The sequence below is a fragment of the Myxine glutinosa genome, chromosome 4 (genome assembly GCF_964187855.1).
Source record: "Myxine glutinosa chromosome 4, kmMyxGlut1.1, whole genome shotgun sequence".
Classification (NCBI taxonomy): domain Eukaryota; kingdom Metazoa; phylum Chordata; class Myxini; order Myxiniformes; family Myxinidae; genus Myxine; species Myxine glutinosa.
This window is the reverse complement of record NC_136264.1, coordinates 51,329,362-51,353,783: the sequence shown is the minus strand read 5'-3', so window position 1 is coordinate 51,353,783 and position 24,422 is coordinate 51,329,362. Positions and strand designations below refer to the sequence as shown.

The following is a 24,422-nucleotide window of genomic DNA, read 5'->3' as shown; positions in this document are numbered from 1 at the left end:
GTATGCCGTCATGTACTGTGCTTGTGCCAAGTTGAACATAAATTGGCCAGTTGGCAAACTTGGGTCTGATCTGGAAAATAAACTTACGTGCATATGTAAGCCATCATTCATTATCTGTTTGACAAGTTTGAACATCATCAATAAATGTATGTCCGAGAAATGTATGAGGACGTGTTCAACATCGGGGGTTTTTTTAACAACTAAAATGGCTGCCTGTCGGCCATCTTTGATCGCATCGCAAAACAAAACGATGTGCATATGTTTCGCATCATGTATTGTCTTTGTGTCAAGTATGAACACACTCACTCCATACATCTCCGAGACATTGTTGTGTGAGCACGCATGCACGGACAGACGGACGAGACCCAATAAGGGATGTGAGGTAGAATGCACAGGAAGGGGGGGCATGGACACAGCTGTAAACACTCAGGAAGGAAACATTAGAAACTTGGAAAGAGATGGATTTGGGGAGGAGCAATGGATGTAGAAGAGATCATGGTTCTGAATGGGGAATTATCTGAGATGGTGGGGAACAGCTGTCCTGAAGCTCTGGAAATAATGAGATTGAAGAGATTAAGGAAATTGCTTCCACAGGTGAGGGGCTGGGGAGGGATTAATAAATGAGTGGAGGTGAGTGGTGATTCTGCATTTTGAGAGTTTCACCCAGAGGAGTTGGTGGCAGACTGTGCATGGCCGGTAGAAACCTGGAGGGGGGAAGAGGCGGTGAGAGAGCACAGAAAAGACAGGGTGTGCAAGACCAGAAAGGAGGCGGTAGAAGACCATAGACCTGTCTGTGGTGTAAATGTGATAGGCCCCAGAGACTGACTCAGCTTCATCATGGGGAATTCCAATGATTTTGATGGCCATTGTTTCCACAGCCTCAAGTTGATCAAGGTATGAGGCAGGGGCACCAACCCAGAGGAGAGAGCAATACTCCATCAAGCTGCAGATGAAGGGCTTGTAGGTGGTTAAAAGTTCAGGTGCACCAAAGAAAAACTTTGAACAGTGGAGGATACAAAGGTTTGAATGACTGAACTTCAAGGAGGTTGTTAAGATAGAAGATGGGAGGGTTCATCAGATGGTCCTTTTGGCGATAGAGAGTGAGAGAGTTTGAGATTTGTCAGAATTGAAAGATATTACAAGTGCTTCTTGACCAGCCCGTGAGTTCTATCAAGGTTTTCAGAGATGGAAGAAGTTGCTGCGTGAATATCTGAAGGATGGGTGATGTTACGGCAGAGGGTGGAGTCATCAGGAAAGAGATAAAGAGGAGATTTGCGATTTATTTTGACAATGAGTCCAATAAATTGTTAAAAGGATCCCCCACACCAATACGAGACTTTCTAAATGACGTAATCTGCCACAAAATGCTCGGTGCGCATGCTCAGAAACCCCAGGAAGCTGCAGAGTTTTGGGTACCATAAAGTATATTGTGTCCGGGATAAGGCTTGCTGCCTGAAATAGCTCACAATGTTTCTGAGAGAAACTGAAATACTTGAAAAAGTACCTGAGAGAAAGGACTGTGCCTCTGCACAACAAAAGACTTGGCAAACTTTCTCAGTTCGCCGAGTGGGCAGCTGCTGATAGTACAAATTCCCGACCATGTGGGTCAGTGCAAGGCCCGAGTGGACGGGCGTGTGCTGCACAAACCCCCGACGGACCAGTGAATGGACTGTGTATCTGGATTAGGCAATTCTTAACACCAATGGGAACGACATATTTGGGGCACGTGCATGTACAGGGTAGGTTTAAAATGATATTTACTATTAATGATGTTGGGAGGGGTTGGAAGTACGAGAACTGGGGGCTGTTATAAATATATTGTATAGTAGGTTCCGGGGCCACAATAGAAATTACACGAGATTTTTGCATCTATTGCTAAAGGTTAAAGGTGTGTGCATGTGTGTATGTGTGCATGTGTGTGCGATCCATGGTCGACGCTAGCATGTACTACCAGGAAATGGTACAAACTTAACTCCTCTCATCCACAGAAGTTTCTGATTTGCATTCAGGAATCAGAACAATTGTGATTAAGCATTTTGAAATTGCCACTCTTTCGTGTAAATGCTGAAAATTATGCTTAAAAGACTATTTAATCATTCGCGCTAGCAACGGCAGGTTTAAAGTGCCCGGGGAGCAGAACCGAGTCATGTATTGCAAAATGCTAACAACACTACAGTCACCTTGAGTGCCAGCATGCCAGCCTGGATGACAGGAGCAAACACGATCTCAGTCTCTCGTGTGTCGGCAAATAAGCCCGGAATTTTGTCCAAGAGACTGCAATCAAACAAGCATAAAGGAGAAGCAATTCAAGTACATCAAATCATCAATCTTATCTCACCATGACTGCACTAACAAAGACTGCCCAACAAACTATGTTAATTGAGGGCCTCATCACAGTACCAACCTGCATGATTACCTTCACCCTAAATGACTTGCTTCCCACCTAAGCCTTTTCACTGACATTACAAGCAATCGATTTTTTAAATTTCATAGCTAGTTCAAATTTTTTATTATACCAGTAAAACTAAAAGTGTGTACAAGCCACGAGATAAAATGTCACATTCCAAAATTGATTACCTGTTGATAACATCCCGAGATTCCTGCACATCGACGAGAAATCCATCCAGAAGAGGCACAAAGACATCAGAGATGTCCGAGACGACCAACATCTGTGGCTGCCCCAAGGAAGCCTTCAGGTTGTAAAAATGCAGAATCTTGTTGTAAGTTACAAATCCAACACGAATGCTTGATTGTGCGACTGGATCTTCCCTACACACAATAAGCAGCATTCCGATAAATTGCATCTCACAAGTATCATCAACAGGTTCAAGCAGAGTGAATGTCTGCATCCATTTCTTAGTTCAGAGACATCTTATGTGTTACGAGCAAGACAGCAAGTAGTGCAAAGCAGGTATTGCTAGCAACAGTGTAACCAAATTATGAAGTATTGCAATGTGCATGGGGAGACAGAGTTCTGAAGGATGTGTATATGTGCAACATGGTTGTAAGTACCAGTATGTAATACATGTGCAATGTGCATAACAAGTTTATGCGTGGGATAATATATATTATGGATACGTACGTAGGGTCTTAGTCTATGTTTCAAAGTAGACTAAGGAAGCTACAGGGAGACAATCCCTTGTTTCCTCTCTCCCCCTCTGAGTGGGAGGGAGGCTCCACATGTCCAATCAATTGAATTTACCACACTTGGACTCCACTCAAGGTGTGGAAACATCTCAAAGATGATCAAGAGAAATGGGAGGCACCTGAGCTAAATTTAAAGTGTCATAGCAAAGGGTATGAATACTTATGTCAATGTGATATTTCAGTTTTTTCTTTTTAATAAATTTACAAAACTTTCTAAAATCCTGTTTTCTCTTTGTCATTATGGGGTATTGAGTGTAGATTGATGAGGGGAAAAATGAATTTAAACGATTTCAGCATAAGGCTGCAACATAACAAAATGTGAAAAAAGTGAAGGGGTCTGAATACTTTCTGAATGCACTGTATGTGCTCCACCGAATGTCCTTATAGTTTCTTCTGAAATTGTGGCTTTGAGTTACATCAGCATGCCTCATTTCAACTTTCTAGCCCACCTATATCTATAAATCTATATATAATGGAGAGAAAGTATCATCTACTCCTCCAAGAGGATTTGCCCAAGGAAGATGAAACTTTCAGAGATTAATGAGGGCACCCTGTTGCTGTGCATGTGCAGGTTTCATTAGATTCCATCAAGTAAAAAAAAAAAAAAAAATTCACACATTTTGTGATCATCTTCCTTTGGGGGGTGGTCGCAAATTTTCAAAAAGTCCTATAGGGAGGCCTAATTCGAAAAAATGTCATAAAATACCAGAACGTCACTTTGACGTCACGACGTCGACCAATATGCCACCGCCCACGTTATTAAATAATTGTACATACTTGTACCAAGTTTGATTTGAACCCCTGCAGCTGTTCTCAAGTATCACATTTTTACCTGACATGACCTCTGACCTATTGACCCCATAATCTAATCAGTTAATTTTTGCATCATTATACAATGTCATTGTACAATTGCATCATTATACAATCCCTGTTTGTCGTTTAAGGCGGCAAAAAGGGTTGGCGTCAGGAAGGGCATCCGGCCGTAAAGCATTGCTTCAAAAAGGGGACCGAAAAACAACAACAACCATGGTTCCCGAAAAAGGCCAACCCCCGCTTGCGGGGAAAAATGGCCTCTAAAGGTGGTTTTTTTTTATTTTTATTTTTATACATACTTGTGCCAAGTTTGACTGAGATTGTTTCAGCTGTTCTTAAGTTATCGCGGTAATGAAAACCCATCATGGACAGACATCTGAAAAAACAATGCTAACGGCAACAAAAACGGTACAGGAAATGGTCAATTTAGTGGGGCGGAGCTATTCAGATCTTGAAAATATTGGATACTTTGAGCAGAATTCCTGGGAAAAAAAATTAAGAGAAAATGAAAGATTGCACCCATAGGATGGTGGGTATTTGATAATTTGCATAATTGAGTGAATGTGGTGAGAAATAACTTTATATTATTTGATGCGTTGGTCAGTTATCGCCAGCACATCTTACCTGCTCAATCTAGCTACATGTTTATGATTTAGAGGATTTTGTCTTATGCCCAGTCCGCTGAACTCTCACCACTGTTATAAACACAAGCGCTAAGCTTTCAAATATGAGTGCTAATCCTGGATGCCTAGAGCAAAAGAGCGAAAGTATGACACATGTTAATTTCGCCCATGTGCCTTTGTCTCCATTTATCGCTCACAATGGCGGACAAGAAAGGTGTAGCGGACAAATGGCGGACGGATGATTTTACCATTGTGGAGGCACTTTCACTGTGGAGGCAGATAGACAGATAGAGAGACAGATAGATAGATATACTGTATGCATAACAATGGACCTGATACAAATGCTAACTTGAAGGCTCTCAAAGAATGTGGTGACTCGTGCTGTTTTCTCAGTGCAATACCACCACAGAGGGCGCTAACCTATCCTGTCAGTGGCCAGGGTGCGAGTACATTTCATCCTGTAGCAATTTCATTTCATATTTTCCCTTGCGAGTTCAAAGTTGAACTTGTCCGAGACATTCACAATATGAAGCTCTGTGCCAAATTAGCTGATTTTAGCTGCTCTCATTGTTAAGTTATTCTGCCAAAAAGAAGCAAGACAAATCCACAGATGGGATAATCGCAAAACTCATGCGTCTGTCCTGTGATTGTGGCTGAGTAATAAATACATTTGACACGCTAATAAATAAATGATAAATAATAACCCATTGGGCACAAATATTAATTTAAATAGGACTTGATATTATTGGTTTTATGAACATCGCCCTCCAAATTAGTCTTATTAATGACCACTGCTGGCCAGCTCAGCACGAAAAGGAATGTTACCATGTCGTTACAGGAAAAAGGAGAGAGAAAAAAAAACAGGCTTGCTGTGCTTAAACAGCATGCAACAGAGCAAGGCTTTTCATGAAAATAGCATTTGACACATTTAGGGTGAAGACCGTCTGACTTAAAGGCCCCACCTGGGCAAGTGGTCAAGGAGAGTTTTCAACTCTTCGCAGAGAAGGCTTACGAGGCCACTTTTGACAGCATTGTAAGATACATCAATCATGAAAACGAAGGAGGGCGGGTTGGGTGGTTTGTTTTCCTGCGCCAAAAGAACAGAAGTACACATTGGCGAAACACATTGAAATTCATCAAAACACAAAACAAATGTGCAATGGTCTAAGACTCATCAGCCTTAACATATAAAGAAATGTTCCAAGACCAGAACAAACATGAAGTATGGCTTGTTTCCTTCAAGGCAAATATTGCCCCGATTTGCTTTCGTGGAAGAGGTCCTGTCGCCATTTTCAAAATCAAGTTGGTTTGCACTAGTGAGGTACCCGTGCTATGCACGGGTGAGAGGCCACAAGCAAACAGACAATGCAGAAACGGCGAATGCTAAAGCATGAAACCAATAAATTCCACATTCCTGTAGCACCTTCAGTCGCACGTCAGACATCGACAGCAAGTTCGTGAAGGACTTCCATGAAAAACGTACCCGCTGGCAAACAAACAGGTACGTTTGTTCCATACCCAGTCAATGGCGAATCTGCATATGGCGATCCGCGAATTCACGTTTAGAAAGTAGAAACTGTCATGGCATTTCGTCATTCACTTGAACTCAATATCCATTTTTTCATTCCAAACAGCATAACTCCAATCACAAACGAAATAACATTAAAATAAAAAATAAACTTTTAACAACATTCGTGACATAAACAAATATTTAAATCCTGATGTGAAGTTCCGTACAGTTGGGTGAACACAATTACGAATTCAAAATCATAATTGTATTCACTCAATTCTAATCAGCAATTGATACTTTAACAAAACGATTAACACCATTAACTTTTAACAATTTAACATTACGATTGAATGACTGGTGTATTTGGATATTATCAAACCCACAGCATTGCCGTCATCTGTCCACTTCCGCATTCGCAGCAGATTCATAATTGTCATCAAAATCTAAACAGTATTTGTAGAATTTCAATAAAAGCCACATCACTGTTCGTATCGGTAAATATTATTCCATCGTTTGGAAAAACTGGAAAATTGGAAAAACAATATAGCCTATTTTACTCCCAGGGGTCCCGGGAATACCCACCCAAAATATCGTTGCAATCGGTTGAGCCGTTTTTGCGGTTCCTTCGAACGGACGGACAGGCATTTGGTGAATTATAGTAAGATGACGGTTATGAAGAAACTCTCAAAGAAAATATTTTCCCGACAAAACAAAAGCACTAATCAATGGGTACGTCTTCTTTGAGAGAGGGTGTTAATCCAGTCATTTCATGTGCTAGCATTCACTGGTACCTTTTTGAAAAGACCAGGCCATTGTGAAATAGTGCCCATTGCAAATTCCAAATTCCTACACTGATAGACAGGGCCACAGCATCAGCGACACAGATGTGCCTTGATAAAGGCACAACAGGCACATATTGATGATTGCTTCCGAGTCAAATATTCATGAGATAGATATACTCGTGTGTGTGTGTGTAGGGAGCTGTAATGCCCCTCCCCCTTTGTATATCCTTGCTGCTTTACCAATTACCAAGTATAACCAATTATATGTTTTGTTTTGACTTGCTACTGTACTCTTTTATGATACTGAGTTCTTTCTACTGCATTGAGGATGTGTAATATCCTAATAAGGAGTTCTCTGCCTGTGTGCTCTGGCCTGCGTGGGCACAATCTCTAGTTCCCCTTTTCAGGCCTTGGAGGCAACTCTTATCTCTCTTTGCCTTTCTCCTGACTCTGCCATTATCTTGCAAGTTGACAGTTTTATGAGTGTCCACTCCCCTTTGTACTTTCCCAAGCCAGCTGCTATACAGAAAGTTGTAAACATGTTGCCACATAATGCTGACCATCTCCTTATCAGAGCTAACCCATGACTGGCCTTGGATGAACTTCCTTTAATTAACTGAACAACAGGATGGGACTATGGTGGGAGGCCCAATGAGCCCATTCTGTCTCTGTGTCTTGTGAGCTAACTCCACCCCTGACTTTCTTTATATAAAGCAATGTTAATTGAGTTATTTCAGAGCATCTTGTTGTACTGTTGGTCATTCCTTGTGAGTTTCAATGCAACTTTGCTGTCCTCAAGCTTGAGTACTCGAGTTCCAATAAATATATCCGTTGCTCCTTTCTTCTGAGTCTTCTGAGTCCCAAGTCCTAAGTCCCAATCCGACAACTGGTGGCAGCGGTGGGATCAGTCTGGGCAGTCCGGGACGCGGTCCCAGGCAAGGGAGTGGTGAGAGACCAGCTGGCAATTGATCCGGGTCAGGTGAGCTGTGGTTTTCTTTTGTTTTTTCCTTTTTAGCCCGGGGGTCAGTCCAAATTGTAACCCACTCTCTCTTGCTCGGTCGCCGTACGTTCCGTTCCCTGCTCATACCTGTTCCACGAACCTAAATTTAATTACGGACCGCTTGGGTCCTGGAGCAACTGATTGTTTATGGACTCGTTAGGGTAACGTTACGTAAGGAGAAGTGCCCCACGTTGGGCGCCTGAGGTTAAGGGGTAATAGATCTCTGGGTTGTGAGGGTAAGGATAAGGGCGGCGTCCCGATCCGAGGCCTACCCGGGAGACGTCGGGATTTTAGTTTTAAGTAAGATCAGAACTATTACACGGGCGTAGGACGCCAGGAAAGTGCAGTAAGGGTAGGATAGACGGCTGTGTAGGCGGACGAGCCTCTCAGGAGAGTAGGTAGCGCGGCCGTACCACGCGAGGCGGGCGAACCTCACGGGTACAAGGCTGCGAGCCTCTCAGAGTTAGGTAGTGTAGCTGTGCCGCGAGGCGGGAGATCCTCACGAGTACAAGGCTACGTCGGTAAGCTAAGGTTTCTTAGGATGGGTAACAGTATAGGTAATAAGACAGTAAAGGCAGGTGAACCGCTTAGACATACCCCAGCATTTTTTATGTTTAAGAGGTATGGCTATGCTGCTGTGAGACCAGGGAAGTCATGGGTTGCATTGACGAAGGATTTAGGAGAACCATGGCCCGAAGGAGGGTCTTTTGCGCTGGAAAAATTGGACGTGTTGTATGAGACATTAGAAAAGTTCGAACAGGCCACGAAACACTTTCCGCCTGACTATTGGAAAGTCTTTGGCTGGTGGAAGGAAGAAGCGATGAAGCGACACGCAAAGTCGAAACAGGCCAGCTTGGCTGGTGAGGTAACAAAACTCAAGGGTCTGAGGAAACAGGCGAATAAAGAGCAGGATGAAGCGCTTAAGGAAATAGAGAGGCAGGCCAACGCGCGACTGATGCCGCTCGTTGAAAAACCAGACCCCGCGAGAGGGGAGGTAGCGACCAATCTACCCTCCCCAGCCCCAGACCTAAACCCTGTCCCGGGGTTTCAGGCACCACCTATCCTTTCTGCGCCCCCGCTACCACCTCCCTATAACCCCGCTACCATCGCGCCCCAGATACCCCAGAACCACCCGAGCCAGGGAAGGCCGTTTGCACAACTCGGGGCTAACGGAATAGATGACGGGACCGACATCGCAGGGTTCCCGCCACCGATAGGACCGGATGGGTTATACCCCTCACTGGTAGGTTGTAAGGGGAAAAGGACCTCACAAACTACCCCATCGGAATGTCAGGAAATAGAGGAAAGGAAAACATTGTGCCCTGTACAAGTTATCGGAGTTGACGCCCAAGGACAGGGGGTTCGAGAAAGAGTACCATGGAAAGAATCCTCTTTAACTGTAATGAGGGAAAGGATTCAACATTTGCTTATTGAAGATCCACGGCAGATAGTGCCGACCATGTCGAATTGGTTTTTAGCCGGCGAGTGCGACTATCGAGACATAACTCATATGGGAGTATCCGTGCTCCCACCCAAAGTATGGGAAAGGGCTAGATTAAGAGCACACTGGCCGCACGTCGATCCAAGGGCAGCAGGAGCGGCCCAGATAACAGTACCACAATGGGACGCACTGAAGCTCCGGCTGCTGGGTGCCATCGAGCATGCGCTGTTGCCAGCAGGAGGTCCGGATTGGGGAAAAATTGGGGCCATAAAACAAAAGGCAGGAGAACCAATTGGAGAGTACCGAGAAAGGTTGGAAAAGGCCATGGCGCGCTGGGGAGGACTGGGTCCGATGCAGCTGGGAGGGCTACCCCAACCATTGGTAAATCAATATCTAATCGAGGGGCTTCGGCCGGTGTTAAAGAAACAGGTACAGACCGTCCTCTTCGGCTGGAAGGGAATGACAACCAACGAATTATGCGACAAACTGGAACAATGCCCGGGCTCCTCCCTAGAGGAGAAGAAGGATATTAAGGAGGAAATATTGCAAATGTTTGTCCAGGAGAAACGGGCTCAATTTAACCAAAATAAAAAAGGGGATCAGAGTCAGAACTACATACACGAACAGTGCCAGAAGTGGGGACCTGTTCGAGGTCCAGAGGAACATAGGAGGAGTTGTTATCCTTTTTTCTATAAGGGCCAATTCCCCAACGGAGAGTGGATCCACAGCGAAAATGAAAACTGCGACGGTTGTACTGAGGAAGATTTTGGACTAATTAATATGAACGAGGTAAAACAACAATGGACAATACCACCCCCTCTTCCCCTTCCTCCTCAAAACCCTCAAACTTGGAGTGTGCAAGGGCCCCCTCCCCAAAATTGGTATCCACCAAGACCCCTTCTCCAAAACCCCGGACCACCCCCCAATAGTGGGATGCAGAACGGACCAAGGGGGAACTGGGCCCCGCCTCGGGGTCCGCCGCAGTGGCAACCAGTGAACCAGTCACTTTGGGGGCCGCCAGAACGCAGGCAGGGCGGAAGGGGAGCTGTAGAGGGACGACCTATGCCCTCCGCACCACCGGTTCCGCAGGAACCGTGCCATTATTGCAAGCAGATGGGACACTGGATACGTGATTGCCCAAAGGCTCGTAAGGGGTTTCAGCCCCAATACAATAGAGGGGCCTATTGACGGGACGCTGGCGAGTCGCCCAAGGAGTGTCCTCTCTTGACCATGACACCGGCAGAAGAACCAACCATGATGTTGGACGTGGAGGGAAGACAATTAGAATTTCTCGTAGATACGGGCGCGACTCGCAGCACAATTAACAAGGGGCAATTGCCCTCTTTGCGCCCTACGGCCAGGAACGTTCAAATACTGGGTGTTTCGGGTTTACCCCAAGCGCTTCCTATTTCGGAGGAAGTGCGAGTAACATGCGGCCCGCTGGAGGCTAAACATGCTTTCTTGATGACCACTACCGCCCCGACGAATTTGCTGGGACGGGATTTATTGTGCCGTTTGGGCTGTCAAATCTCATGTACCGAGGAGGGAGTTTTCGTAGACGTCGCGGAGTCTAAACGCGACTTGTTGATGACGGCACTGGCTCGTCCCGGCCCCACCGCGTATTGGTGGCGCTTGGATCCAGGGGCTTTGTCTGCTTGGACATATATCATAGATAATGTGTGTTTGGACAGTTCAGTGCTGCGAGATTGGATGCAACAGCACCAAATTTCGATAAAGGACTTAAAGGATAATCCACCCCATTGCACTGCGTACTATGATGCAACGGGTGAGGACGAGAACTACCGGGAAAGGGTTAAGGAAAAGCTGGGCGAATGGATGCCTCTACACTTGTCACGGGTATGGATCGGGCGTGAGGGAATAGGAATTGAGGTAGTCCTAACCCCGAGTCAGCATGCGCTGACCCAATACCCCGAAGGAGCGGTCGCCCATGTTACCCTCACTACTGCCAAAGGGTGGCCGCCGGAAAGTGTAGGTTGGATGGTAGGGAGGTTACGAGAAGTTCCCTTACATGGTTATCGGTGTAAGAGGGGCCGCTGGACTTTGAAACAGCTCGAAAACGGTGAAGGGTTCTCAATTGACATTAAGGCAGAACGGAGGGACGGAAAGTTCGAAGAGGCAGAGTTGCCCCCCAAAGGCACCTATGCCATGAGGGCAGTGCTGACGGACCCGGGTGAGTCGGATTACCTCCTAGCGGAGGTGCCAGACAATTTATGGCCCAAAAGCGACGGTGAGGTTGGACGGATGCGAGACGCCAAACCTCTAGTGATAGCAGTGCAGCCGGGGATGCGCTTGCCAAACGTAAAACAGTATAAGCTACGACCTGAGGCCGACGTAGGCATAGCACCAGTGATTCAATCCCTAGTGGAACAGAAGATTATCGTAGAAACTAACAGCCCATGTAATACACCAATTTTGCCAGTTAAAAAGCCGTCAAAGGACAAATGGAGATTTGTACAGGATTTAAGGGAGGTGAACAAGGTGATACAGGACATACACCCACTAGTTCCAAACGGAGAAACCCTCATGATGTCAATTCCGCCGGACGCAACATACTTCACGGTCATCGACCTTTGTTCTGCGTTTTTCTCTGTGCCCATCGCGCCTGAGTCACAATACTTGTTCGCTTTCACCCATAGGGGGCGCCAGTATACTTGGACAGTACTACCTCAGGGGTTTTCAGATAGCCCCACTCTGTTTTCCCGGGCGCTGCACCGCGACCTGGCGGATGTGGAATTGAAGGGAGGGTCAGTGTTGCTGCAATACGTTGACGATTTGTTGATTTGCTCCCCTTCAAAGGAGGCGTGCGAAATGGATTCTTTGGCCCTATTAAAGGCCTTGGCGGCCAAAGGCCACAAAGTAGGCAGACCAAAACTTCAGTTTGTGCGGCAGGTTGTAACTTACTTGGGACACGCCATTTCGCACGGAAAACGAGAATTGGATGCTGGACGAGTGACCGCTATCACGGAGCTGCCTCGCCCTCGCTCGCAACGGCAAATGCTGCGCTTCCTAGGTATGACGGGATACTGCCGCACTTGGATACTTGATTTTGCGCTGCTGGCTAAACCACTGTACGAGGCGACCAAATCAAATGCCCCGGACCTATTGATATGGACGGATGAATTGAGGCGATGTTTTGACAGGCTGAAACAGGCGCTGGTTACGGCACCGTCATTAGGACTCCCGGATTATGCGAAACCATTTACCCTTTACACTCACGCCGTGGGAGGTTTCGCCCAGTCAGTTTTGACACAGACCCATGGGGATAAGGAGCGGCCGGTGGCCTACTTTAGTAAAAAGTTAGACCCGGTCGAACAAGGGTTTCCGGTGTGCTTGCAAGCCGTGGCAGCGGCCAGGTACGCAGTAGAAAGAACAGCGGACATTGTTATGGGACACCCAGTAACGCTACGGGTACCACATTGCGTCACTTCGCTGCTGTTACAGCGAAGCACACAGCATTTGTCTAACACTAGATTAATGCAATACGAATCCGCACTGATCACTGCAGCCAACATCACGATCGAACGTTGCACGACGCTCAACCCAGCCTCACTGATGCCCACTCCTGAGGAGGGCGAACCTCATGTGTGCACCGACGTTGTGCAGCTAGTCTCCACGGTGCGATCGGATTTAAAGGACAATCCCTTAGAATATCCCGACTGTACATATTATGTCGATGGATCAGCTAGGCGCGCATGGGACGGGTCCCTGTTGTCCGGGTACGCCGTGTGCTCGGATAGCGAAACGGTAGAGAGCGGGCGTCTTCCACCTACATTTTCCGCACAGCAGGCGGAGCTGTGCGCCTTGACCAGAGCGTGCAGCTTGGCGGAAGGCCTTGCCGTCAACATTTACACAGATTCGGCCTACGCTCACGGCGTAGTCCACGATAAAGGAGCCATCTGGAAGATGAGAGGTTTTCTCACATCTGCCGGTTCAGTGATAAAGAATGGCGCGTTGGTAGAAGGGCTCCTCCGAAGCATTTTACTTCCCCGCGCTATCGCGGTAATTAAGTGTCGTGGCCACCAAAGGGCGGACACTGACGTTGCCCGGGGCAACGCAAGGGCGGACGAGGCGGCAGGAAAGGCCGCCAACCAACAGATAGAACGCAACATGCCGATGGTGACACGAGCACAGAAGACAGCCGCACAGATTGCTGACATACCGACTGCGGGACCACCCGCCACACCAACTAAGGACGATATCATAAATTTGCAAAATGCTGCACCGACGGCCGAACACGAGGTCTGGCTCAAACGAGGAGCGATATGCCCTGGGCCAGGGGAAATGTGGACCCTTGATGAAAAACCTATAGCACCCCAGGCTTTACTGCCCTGGCTGGCACGCATGGCTCATCAGAATGGTCATGTGTGCCAGAGGGGGGTGATGGGACAGATAGACTACACTTGGGCAGCGCCAGGACTGTCACGGATTGTATCCGAAGTGTGCCGATCGTGTGTGGTCTGCCAGCAACACAATAGAGGGGCGCCACCGAGACATGCACATGATGGGGGACGACCCCCGCCTAGTGGGCCGTTCGCAACTATTGAGTTCGATTTTACAGAATTGGAACCAAGCATGTCGTTTCGCTATGTGTTGGTAATCGTAGATACGTTCACCAAATGGGTCGAAGCATACCCATGCGTCAAATCCGATGCTCCGACAGTAGTGAAGCGCCTCGTGCGGGATTTTATGTGCAGATTTGGCATTCCCCAGATAATTTCGTCAGATCAAGGAGGCCATTTCACGGCGCAGGTGGTTAAGGGCATCCTGAAGGCGTTGGGCGTTAAACAATCCTTCCATTGCGTCTACCACCCACAGTCCTCAGGACTTGTGGAACGAACGAACAAGACTTTAAAGAATAAACTAGCGAAACTTTGCGCAGACACAGGCTTGAGGTGGCCAGAGGCTCTTCCGCTTGCATTGATGAGCATTCGTTCCACCCCGGGTCGCACTACGGGCCTTTCCCCCCACGAAATATTAATGGGACGACCTATGAGCTTGCCCGTTTCAGCACCAACAGACATGTCCACCCTTGCTTTGCCAGTAATGGATGACATGCTTTTGAGATTTTGCATAGGCTTGTCGAATGTGGCACGCAGCATCCATGCTCGAGTACGAGAGGCGCTGCCTGAACCAATAGGCCACGCCATCCACAACTTTCAGGCCGGCGACTGGGTGCTCGTGAAGCACTTCACCCGCAAGGCTGCTTTGGAGCCACGGTGGAAGGGACCATTCCAGGTGCTACTGGTCACACCGACGGCAGTCTTCTGCGAGGGTAAACCTTCGTGGATCCACGCCACCCATTGTAAGTTGTCCATCCCCGCACCACAAGCCACACAAGACACCGCACCTCACATTGCTGCAGACACCACACCTCACACCGCTGAAGACAATGCACCGTCTAGGGCACCACAGTCTCCTAAGGGCGGCGATGACGGTCATGATGATGGGAATTCTGGGCAGCTGCCTAACAAACCCCGCCAAGGATAGGCTTCTGCAGTTTAACCCACTGAGAGAGGTCTTCGTTGTGGATTTGGCGCGCTATTCGATCTTCATGTCTCTACGGTCTCACCTCATACACCCATCTACACCCGACTTACATACATCATACATCCACTTACACCCACTTGCACCCACACACCCGCGGATCAGCCTGCTGGGTTCGTTGTGCGGTACTGGGTACGGGACATGCTCACTGGGCTGCATTCGTGTGGTACGTTACGTTTAGTTACACTCTCTCTCTCTCCCACCTCTTTTGGTGGATTTTGTGTGCCATTTGATCACTCTGCTTTTACGGCCTTACATTGCATACTCACATACAGACGCGAATCATCCTACTGAGTTTGTGTGGTGCTTTGGTACGGGACATTCTTACGGGGCTGCCTTCGCGTGATATGTTGAATGATTTTTCTGTTTTTGTTTGAAATAAAGGCCTTTGATTGGCTCGTAGATAACTTTGTATCTTAGATCCAAAAGGGCGGTATGTAGGGAGCTGTAATGCCCCTCCCCCTTTGTATATCCTTGCTGCTTTACCAATTACCAAGTATAACCAATTATATGTTTTGTTTTGACTTGCTACTGTACTCTTTTATGATACTGAGTTCTTTCTACTGCATTGAGGATGTGTAATATCCTAATAAGGAGTTCTCTGCCTGTGTGCTCTGGCCTGCGTGGGCACAATCTCTAGTTCCCCTTTTCAGGCCTTGGAGGCAACTCTTATCTCTCTTTGCCTTTCTCCTGACTCTGCCATTATCTTGCAAGTTGACAGTTTTATGAGTGTCCACTCCCCTTTGTACTTTCCCAAGCCAGCTGCTATACAGAAAGTTGTAAACATGTTGCCACATAATGCTGACCATCTCCTTATCAGAGCTAACCCATGACTGGCCTTGGATGAACTTCCTTTAATTAACTGAACAACAGGATGGGACTATGGTGGGAGGCCCAATGAGCCCATTCTGTCTCTGTGTCTTGTGAGCTAACTCCACCCCTGACTTTCTTTATATAAAGCAATGTTAATTGAGTTATTTCAGAGCATCTTGTTGTACTGTTGGTCATTCCTTGTGAGTTTCAATGCCCCATGTAAAGTTTTGACTTTTTCAACATATTTCAACATACAGCTATTTGATCTTCATTTCAACAATATTGATAGATAAAGGTGATATAAGATAACAAATATCATAAAACATTTACATTTTGTAGTCCATTGTATAATTTAAATAAACATGAATGCAAATTTTGCATGTGGAAAAAGTAAGTACACCCTTGGCTCTAATAGGTGGTATTGCCCCCTTTGGCAGAAACAACCTCAAGTAGGCGTTTCTTATAACTGTCTACCAGTCTCTAAATCGACTGGGAGAAATTTTTTCCCACTCCTGCATGCAGAATTCTTTCAGCTGTGCGATGTTTGAGGGGTTTCTTGCATGCACAACTCGTTTCAAATCCCCCCACAACATTTCGATGAGATTTAGATCCAGGCTTTGACTTGGCCATTCCAGAACCCTCCATTTCTTTCTTTTCAGCCATTCCTTCGTGGATTTACTGGTATGTTTAGGGTCATTGTCATGTTGCAAAGTCCACCTTCGGTTGAGCTTCAACTTTCCGACAGATGGCCTCACATTATCCTCAAGCACCCTCTGGTACAATGAAGAATTCATCGTGGATTCTATGATAGTGAGCTGCCCAGGCCCTGATGCAGCAAAGTTGCCCCAAACCATAATATTTCCACCACCATGCTTTACAGTTGGTATCAGGTTCTTGTGGTCAAATGCTGTCTTTGGTTTTCGCCAAACATGTCTTCTGGTGCTATGGCCAAATAGCTCTACCTTTGACTCATCTGTCCAGAGCACATTGTTCCAGAAGTGCAGGTCTTTGCCTAGGTGTTCATTGGCAAACTTTAGTCTTGCCCTGATGTTCTTTCTGGACAGCAAAGGTTTCCTCGTGGCACACCTCCCATGTAGATCAAATTTGTGCAGGATCTTTCTTATGGTAGACTCGTGCACTTTGACATCAACAGTGGCAAGAGCTACCTGTCGGTCCCGAGATGACATTCTGGGGTTCTTAGAGACTTCTTTCAGCGTCTTGCGGTCTGCTCTCGGGCTGAACTTGCTGGGGCGGCCTGGCCTGAACAAGTTGGCATTTGTTTGGAATCTTCTCTTGTCCGGACAGTCGAATGATTGATTTCAAATTGTTTGGAGATCTTTTTAAATCCCTTCCCAGACTCGTAGGCATCCATAACTTTCTTTCTGAAGGCCTGAGAGAGCTCTTTTGATCTAGGCATGGTGATGCCACACACTTCAACAACAAAGAGCAAACCAAACTAAATGTCTGAGGTTTAAATAAGACAGGTTCCTCCAAGATCCTCTCTAACGATGTTCTAATCATTTTCACCTGAGCTGGTGCACCTGATTCTAATTTTAGGTATTTGAAGTAGTGATAAATGTAGGGGTGTACTTACTTTTTCCACATGTGAAATGTGCATTTATGTTTATTTAAATTATACAATGGCCTACAAAATGTAAATGTTTCATGATATTTGTTATATTACATCACCTTTATCTGTCAATATTGTTGAAATGAAGATCAAATAGCTGTATGTTGAAATATGTTGAAAAAGTCAAAACTTTACATGGGGTGTACTTACTTTTCATGACTGTGTATATATATATGTATATGTATATGTATGTATGTATGTATGTATGTATGTATGTATGTATGTATGTATGTATATATATATATATGTATATATATATATATGTATATATATATATATATACACAAAGAATTAAGTTAAGCACCCCCCCCCCCGTTTTTGTACAACCTCGCACATTACAAGTTTGTTGTCGTCAAAACAGTGTAATATACCCATGTTATTGCTATATTTTCTGGAGAAGTGATATTATGGTCACATAAAAACATAACAATCATGCCGTTTTCAATATTTTATTCTGAATAATTTAAGGTGAAATTTTTTGGGAATTTTAGGCATATTTTCACCTCAATTTAAGTATGGAGCTATAGGTCCATCACGGACAGTGTGGATGACGTTTATGTTTTCTTAACGTACAGTCATTGTTCTGAGAAGACCTCTAGCGATCTTTGCGTCAATAACGTGTGTAGGACCCACGTGATCGGATCACTGACTCAACCCTACGTCTCATAGACCCTGTAAGCCGTCGTATGCGTTGCTGTGGCAGGTTGTTCCATTCCCGATGTAATGCACGTTCGGGACATGTTGGGACGACAAATTGCGAAGATGGTCCCTCCAATAGCCAATCTGGATGAATTGGAACGTGCATTACATCGGGAATGGAACAACCTGCCACAGCAACGCATACGACGGCTTACAGGGTCTATGAGACGTAGGGTTGAGTCAGTGATCCGATCACGTGGGTCCTACACACGTTATTGACGCAAAGATCGCTAGAGGTCTTCTCAGAACAATGACTGTACGTTAGAAAACATAAACGTCATCCACACTGTCCGTGATGGACCTATAGCTCCATACTTAAATTGAGGTGAAAATATGCCTAAAATTCCCAAAAAATTTCACCTTAAATTATTCAGAATAAAATATTGAAAACGGCATGATTGTTATGTTTTTATGTGACCATAATATCACTTCTCCAGAAAATATAGCAATAACATGGGTATATTACACTGTTTTGACGACAACAAACTTGTAATGTGCGAGGTTGTAAAAAAACGGGGGGGGGGGGGGGGGGGGGGTGCTTAACTTAATTCTTTGTGTATATATATATATATATATATATATATATATTGTTACGGCCCGCGGATAAGATGTTGTGTTTGCCGAGCGGAGGCCCCGTGGTCGTACAGTTGCCCCGATTCACCCGATCACCGAACGTTGGCCAGGTCGCGCCACAGATATTCAATATGGAAAACTCTAAAGCGACCGAATGTAAAGAGGAAGAAGAAGACGTACAGAAGAGTAACGGGATTTATTATTTACACACACAAGCAAAAGGAGCAGTCAAAGTTATTTACAGGGAACATGGAAAAAGCAGGTGACACAGTGAAAATTACTAGCTTATACAAACTTGATTAAATACCCAGGACAGAACAAACAGAACAAACTCACACGAATGGGGAATGGAGGCAGGAACGATTGGCTGGACCGGGAGGAAGGTTCAGCTCGGACCACAAGCTGGAAGGCTTTGCAGGGCGCGCAGCAAACCCGGCCTCGTCAGGCTGGGAGCGAGCAGGGTGACATCGTGCACTTCTCTCAAGGCTTCCCCGCGCTTCTCTCGCGCACTTGTGTTAAAGGCTTCCTTCTCGCTTCTCTTCCCTCCTTGCGCACTTCTCTCTGAAGCTCGTCTCTTTGCAGAACTCAGAACTCGTCTCCTTGGGGAGCGTCCCGCGGCGGGTTATATAGGCCCCACCCCTCAACCTTCGCGAACCTCCTCGATCGCTCTTCCTCCGCCCTCTCAAACCAAACCCCTCATGCTTGGTTGGTTGTTCGGGGCTGGCTCACTCCTCCCCTCTATGACGAGGTGGAGACACGCCCTTCTTCTCCAAGCCTACCTCGTGGCGAATGGAGTCGCGGAGGGAACAGTTGGCAATTGTCGTTTTTGGGAATGGGAATGAAAGGGGATCTATCTGTTTCACTTGGTGCAATGGAGTGTCATTTTAATGGAAGACAAGGCCTTACCCTGATACACATAATAAAGATCGAACAGGGGTATTCTATGATTGGCTGACGTGTATGCTTTATGGACTAATTATGGGACGCCCTTTGACCTTTACACTACGGAGGTAGGAGGGGCCAGAATCAAGCAATATTACACAACAATTTACCATACAATACAACACAATAAAAAAACTCAATCCTCATTTCCGCAACACTGCACCCTCCTCCTCTTAGGCACGTCCCGGGCCTATAACTTTCATTTAGTGTGACACGTAGGTGTAGTTCCCTCTACTTTTAACCTGACCCTGAGTGCGACAGTTTTAAAACATAAATAAATATGTCCCGCTGCTCCATTGCACCCTACCTAACAGACCCACGCCCACAGCTAACCGAATTGCGGAATGGTCTTCAAACTATACACTGACGGTGGGGAGCATTATTTACAATGGCTCTGCTTTATTTACAAAACGCAACCCAGGACCTGTGATTGTTCTTTCTGGGGGGGGGGGGGGGGGGGGGGACAGTCTGCTCTGCATCGACGCACCATGAAAGCACCCAAAACGCACCAACACACCCTCAAGCACCAATCGGTGCACAGTCATCACTGTTCATCAATAAAAATAAATCGACAACCCCTAACCCTGCAGGTGGTCTCTTGCTCTTCGGCTCCCTCTGCTGGCTATTGCTCTCTTCCAGATGTTGGCATTTTCTTTGCTGGCGGCCTATTTGCAATAAAACCTGCCCAAACGTGTCCATTTTTGTTTTATTTATGGCCCACAGGGGGCCGACTAGTGTGGTTCACCTGTGGGGCATCGGTGCCCTGTGATCAAGGTCCGCCAGCAAGATTTCGGGCCTTCATGGCCGGTTCCAGCAGAGGGGCCATGCCCCAACCCATGGGGTCCATCAGTGGTGCTCGGCCACAGACATGTGGTCCATAATGTGGTGCATCGATGCATACAGCTGGTTCTGGGAGTTCCGGGCGCACAATGGCGGACTCACGCACGCTCCCCTCGGCGCCCAGTGGCGCACAGGTCCTCATGTGGGAGACAAAGGGGGGAAGACAGATGAGCGAGGGGTAAGGTCACAAGGGTACACATCAAACAAGGCAATGCAAGGCGAAGTGCGTACGGAGAGTGAAGTGAGAAAAGCTCGTCCCTACCGTACGTCACCCCCCCCCCCCCCGTCACCTACACTACCCTTGCCCTTACCCCATATTTACAAAATCTACACATTTACAAATTCGTCACTACTGTCACGTCTTCCCCATATTTCTTCTATACCAAATTCGTCACCACAATCCCTCTCGCCAAATTTTGCCATCACCCAATTCATCATCAATCCTCATAAGGAGGAAGATATGGAACATCAAGCACAATGTCACACCCACGTCATGATGCGTCTCACAATCCAAAACATTTGCATCATAAAAATAATAAAAACAACCTGGCATGGTGTGGAGGTACGTCATCTCAGGTGAGTGGATGTAGATGGTGCGAGGAGATTTCAATCCTAGCTATCCTCTAAATGACATTAACACACTTTACACTACCCGGGGTCTTTCCCTGCCAATCCATTGGCCATCTTACACTATGGGTTCTAAAAACCAATTCCCATTGACCAAACTGTGGTGCTTCTCAATTTGGGGTCTCACTCCCCCGATGCAACTCCCTGTGCCCTTGCACAATTTCAGGGCTGGGTCGTGTAGCTCTCCCAGCAGGTCTACCCACCTGCACACCTCCACCACTGCAGTTGCCACCCGAGCTTACCTAGCTCCTCACCCTAACCTATCTAACTGGGGAAGGCCCCTCCTGGCTCTGTCACCCCTCGGTGCCCTCTGGCACTGGGCTACCCGGGTCCATCCTCCGGATCCTCGGGCCCCATCCACAACAACTCTACCGGCTCCCAGAGCCCACCTGCGGCCTCACCTGGCCGACATCCTCACAGTGGTGGAGTGCCCAAACCAACTACACACACTAACAGGCTACACGCCCAGCCATTTCCACAACACTAATGCACCCATCCAAACACCATTCTTTCACCCGCACCACAGATGCCAATATCCAACCACAATTTACCTATACCCTCTACCTAACACTTACACTGCCCTCCCCGGGTATTCGTGATGGGGGTCCATCCTTCCCCCATTCACACCTTCGCACCATCCACTCCACTCCACAATTTCCACCATACTCACTCCACGACCATCCATTCCAATACTCCATATATTCCACACCATTTATTCCATACAACCATTCTCCATTCACCTGTAGTTGCACACCTGTGCAATCTTACCTGGTGCCACCTGCACCCTCCTTCCTCCCCGGAGCATTTGGTCAGCACAATACCCATCACTATCACTCTCATACACTGCTCCACACACCTGTCCAGTTGCACACCTGTGCAATCACACCTGTTCCTCACACACTTTTCACAATACACTTCTATACACCTCCAACACTCACACAGCATCATCTAATCTACCTGTTGCCCTGCTAACTTAGTGCTCCCCGTCTTCCCTTTAAACTAAGCACATACCACGTCATTATCATCCACACTAACCTACCTGCGTCCCCACTACAGGTATCATTGTCACTAACTAACCTTACCGTTACCTAAGGTCATCTCTCTAGATCCCTACACACTATATCCTAACCCTCCCGGGCTAGTTTTCACTGCCAAACCCCATAACTAGTGCTCCTTTGCCCCCGCATGTGAGAGATGGCAGAGTTGCCATCCCCCTCACATCAGGTATCTCTCACTATAAATTTTGTTCGTCCAAATTCAACAAATCAAAAATTTGCCAATCACTACCCATCATCTGCCAATCATTACTGCCAATTCTATCCACTTTTCTAAATTTCGGATCAAAAACACTGTCAGTATTACCATCATCACAGTCCACTCACTAGTGCCTCTCGGTGCGCCAATTCACTTCCACAGCCCGGCTTCGTAAAGCCGAGCAATGAATGCGGGTTGTTTGGTGCCGGTGGCTGGATGCGTCCGGCACTCGGTGCAGGGAAGGACGCTTACCCGGGCCGAGATCCCACGCACCACCTCGGCACGGAGCCATCCAATGGCCCGATCTCGACCTGCCGGAACGCCTCAACAAAAAGGGGTCGCCATGACGACCCTTCCTATCGGGCTGCCCGCTCCGCCTAGTGGAGCACGGACGCGGCCGTTCAAAGCGAGGCCCAGCGTGGATCGCGTACGGCGGTTCTTTCGAAACCGCCGTGGTTCGCATCCCCGCTGCACGCGAAGCTGCTCGGCGCGCACCGAGGGCCCGATTCGGCTAAATGTCATTCTAACCGCTAACCCGGTTACCGTCGGTGCTTCACCTGCATGCTCACACGCATACGCTACTCCTTTCACCCTCACCGAGCTCGGTGCTCCAACGCCTCCCGTACACCCCGCATACTTCGTCATTGCACTCGTTCTTTCGCTCACAGACTTGGTCACACACCTGACCACTGCACACCTTTGCACACACTCGTCGTTCGCACACCTCACCAACACACCTCTTCGCGCCCCCTCCTCGGTCACCTCTGTGACAATCACAGGTGTGCTCTCACTTGCACACCCAACTACGTGCCTCACTACCAATTCCAGTGTGCATTCCCACACACGCTCTTCCATTCCAGGTGTACATCCTCGCTCACCTGCCACAACCAACTCACGCTCCGTGTCACTCTCACTACTCTCACCTCCACTCTTGACAGCGCACTCACCCTCACTCTCGCCAGCGCACTCTTTCCTTATGCCTCCGTCCGTTACACACCTTTCTCGCGCACACTCTTGCGCACACTCTCCCGTTACACCCACTGTAACACTCACCACAGGCGTGCATTCTTCCTTACTCTTGACAGCACACTCTTTCCCCATGCACCCGTCTGTTACACACCTTTCTCGCGCATCCTCTTGCGCACACTATCTCGTTACTCCCTCCGTAACACTCACTACAGGTGTACACTCTCTCGTTACATCCTCTGTAACACTCCTCACTACGCGCTTCCATGTGCTCCCTCGCACACGCGCTACGACCGACTCACTCTCGACAGCACACTCACTCCTCGGCGCGCACTTTTTCCTCACACACCCCATGGTCGGACATTCTCGCACACCTCCTCTTTCGCACACCGGACCTGTCGCACACTTCACCAACGGCCTCTCACGAACACCCGGATCCAAATCAACCCCCAAGCCGACTGAAGCTCCCCTCACATCATATACATTTCCTCGTATATCGCCACTCACCTTGGCACCCCGTCTCCGCACCTCCTTCGCCACCTGCAAACTCTTTATTTGGTTAGTGAGCACACCATTATGAGTTGAGCACCGACCTTGTACATATTCCATCACCTCCTCCTGTATTTCTCTCTTAGTTTCTGTCCGTCTCTTCTTAATTTCACTCACCTCTTCTTCCACTTCCTCTAATTTTTGCTTCACCTCTTTTATTTCCCGGTGCGTCTCCTCAGGTTCGTCCTCTAAGGTTATCTTGACCGTCTCTATGTGCGTCCTCACCTCCCGGTCCTTCGTCTCCATTACTTCTGTCACCTCGTCCAACCTCGTTGTCAGTCCCTCACGTACCATCTGACATTGCCTCTTCGTCGCTATCAAGTCGTCCTTGATGTCTCTTTGTGTCGCTTTTAACCCTCCTAGTACTGCAGTATTCCTTTGTACCTGCTCCACTAACTCCGTCTGTCCCACCGTCAGCTGTTCCACCTCCTGCGTCAGGTCTTCTATTCCCTCTTGTAACCTCGCCGTATTATTCCTCACCTCTTTCTCCATACGCTTTTCACCTCGCTTTACCTCCTCGCGTACCCCCGAGACCTCCTCACTTACACCTCGTCGTATCTCCTCCTTCATCTCCTCGCTCTCTTTTGTAGATGCCACCCTCATCTGTCCCAATTCATCCCTCTGAGCATCCAATTTGGTTTCTACCCC

The 24,422-nt window shown here is 47.4% G+C and overlaps 1 protein-coding gene across 1 annotated transcript in view; it reads right to left on the bottom strand.

Annotated features, from left to right (window-relative positions):
* Window positions 1-24,422, bottom strand: part of LOC137424631 (SEC24 homolog C, COPII component) — a 102,946-nt gene that overhangs the window by 26,641 nt on the left and 51,883 nt on the right. The window contains 3 exon segments of the mRNA XM_068112291.2: window positions 2,181-2,274; window positions 2,578-2,769; window positions 5,546-5,670. Of these exon segments, the coding sequence (XP_067968392.2) occupies window positions 2,181-2,274; window positions 2,578-2,769; window positions 5,546-5,670 (411 nt within the window).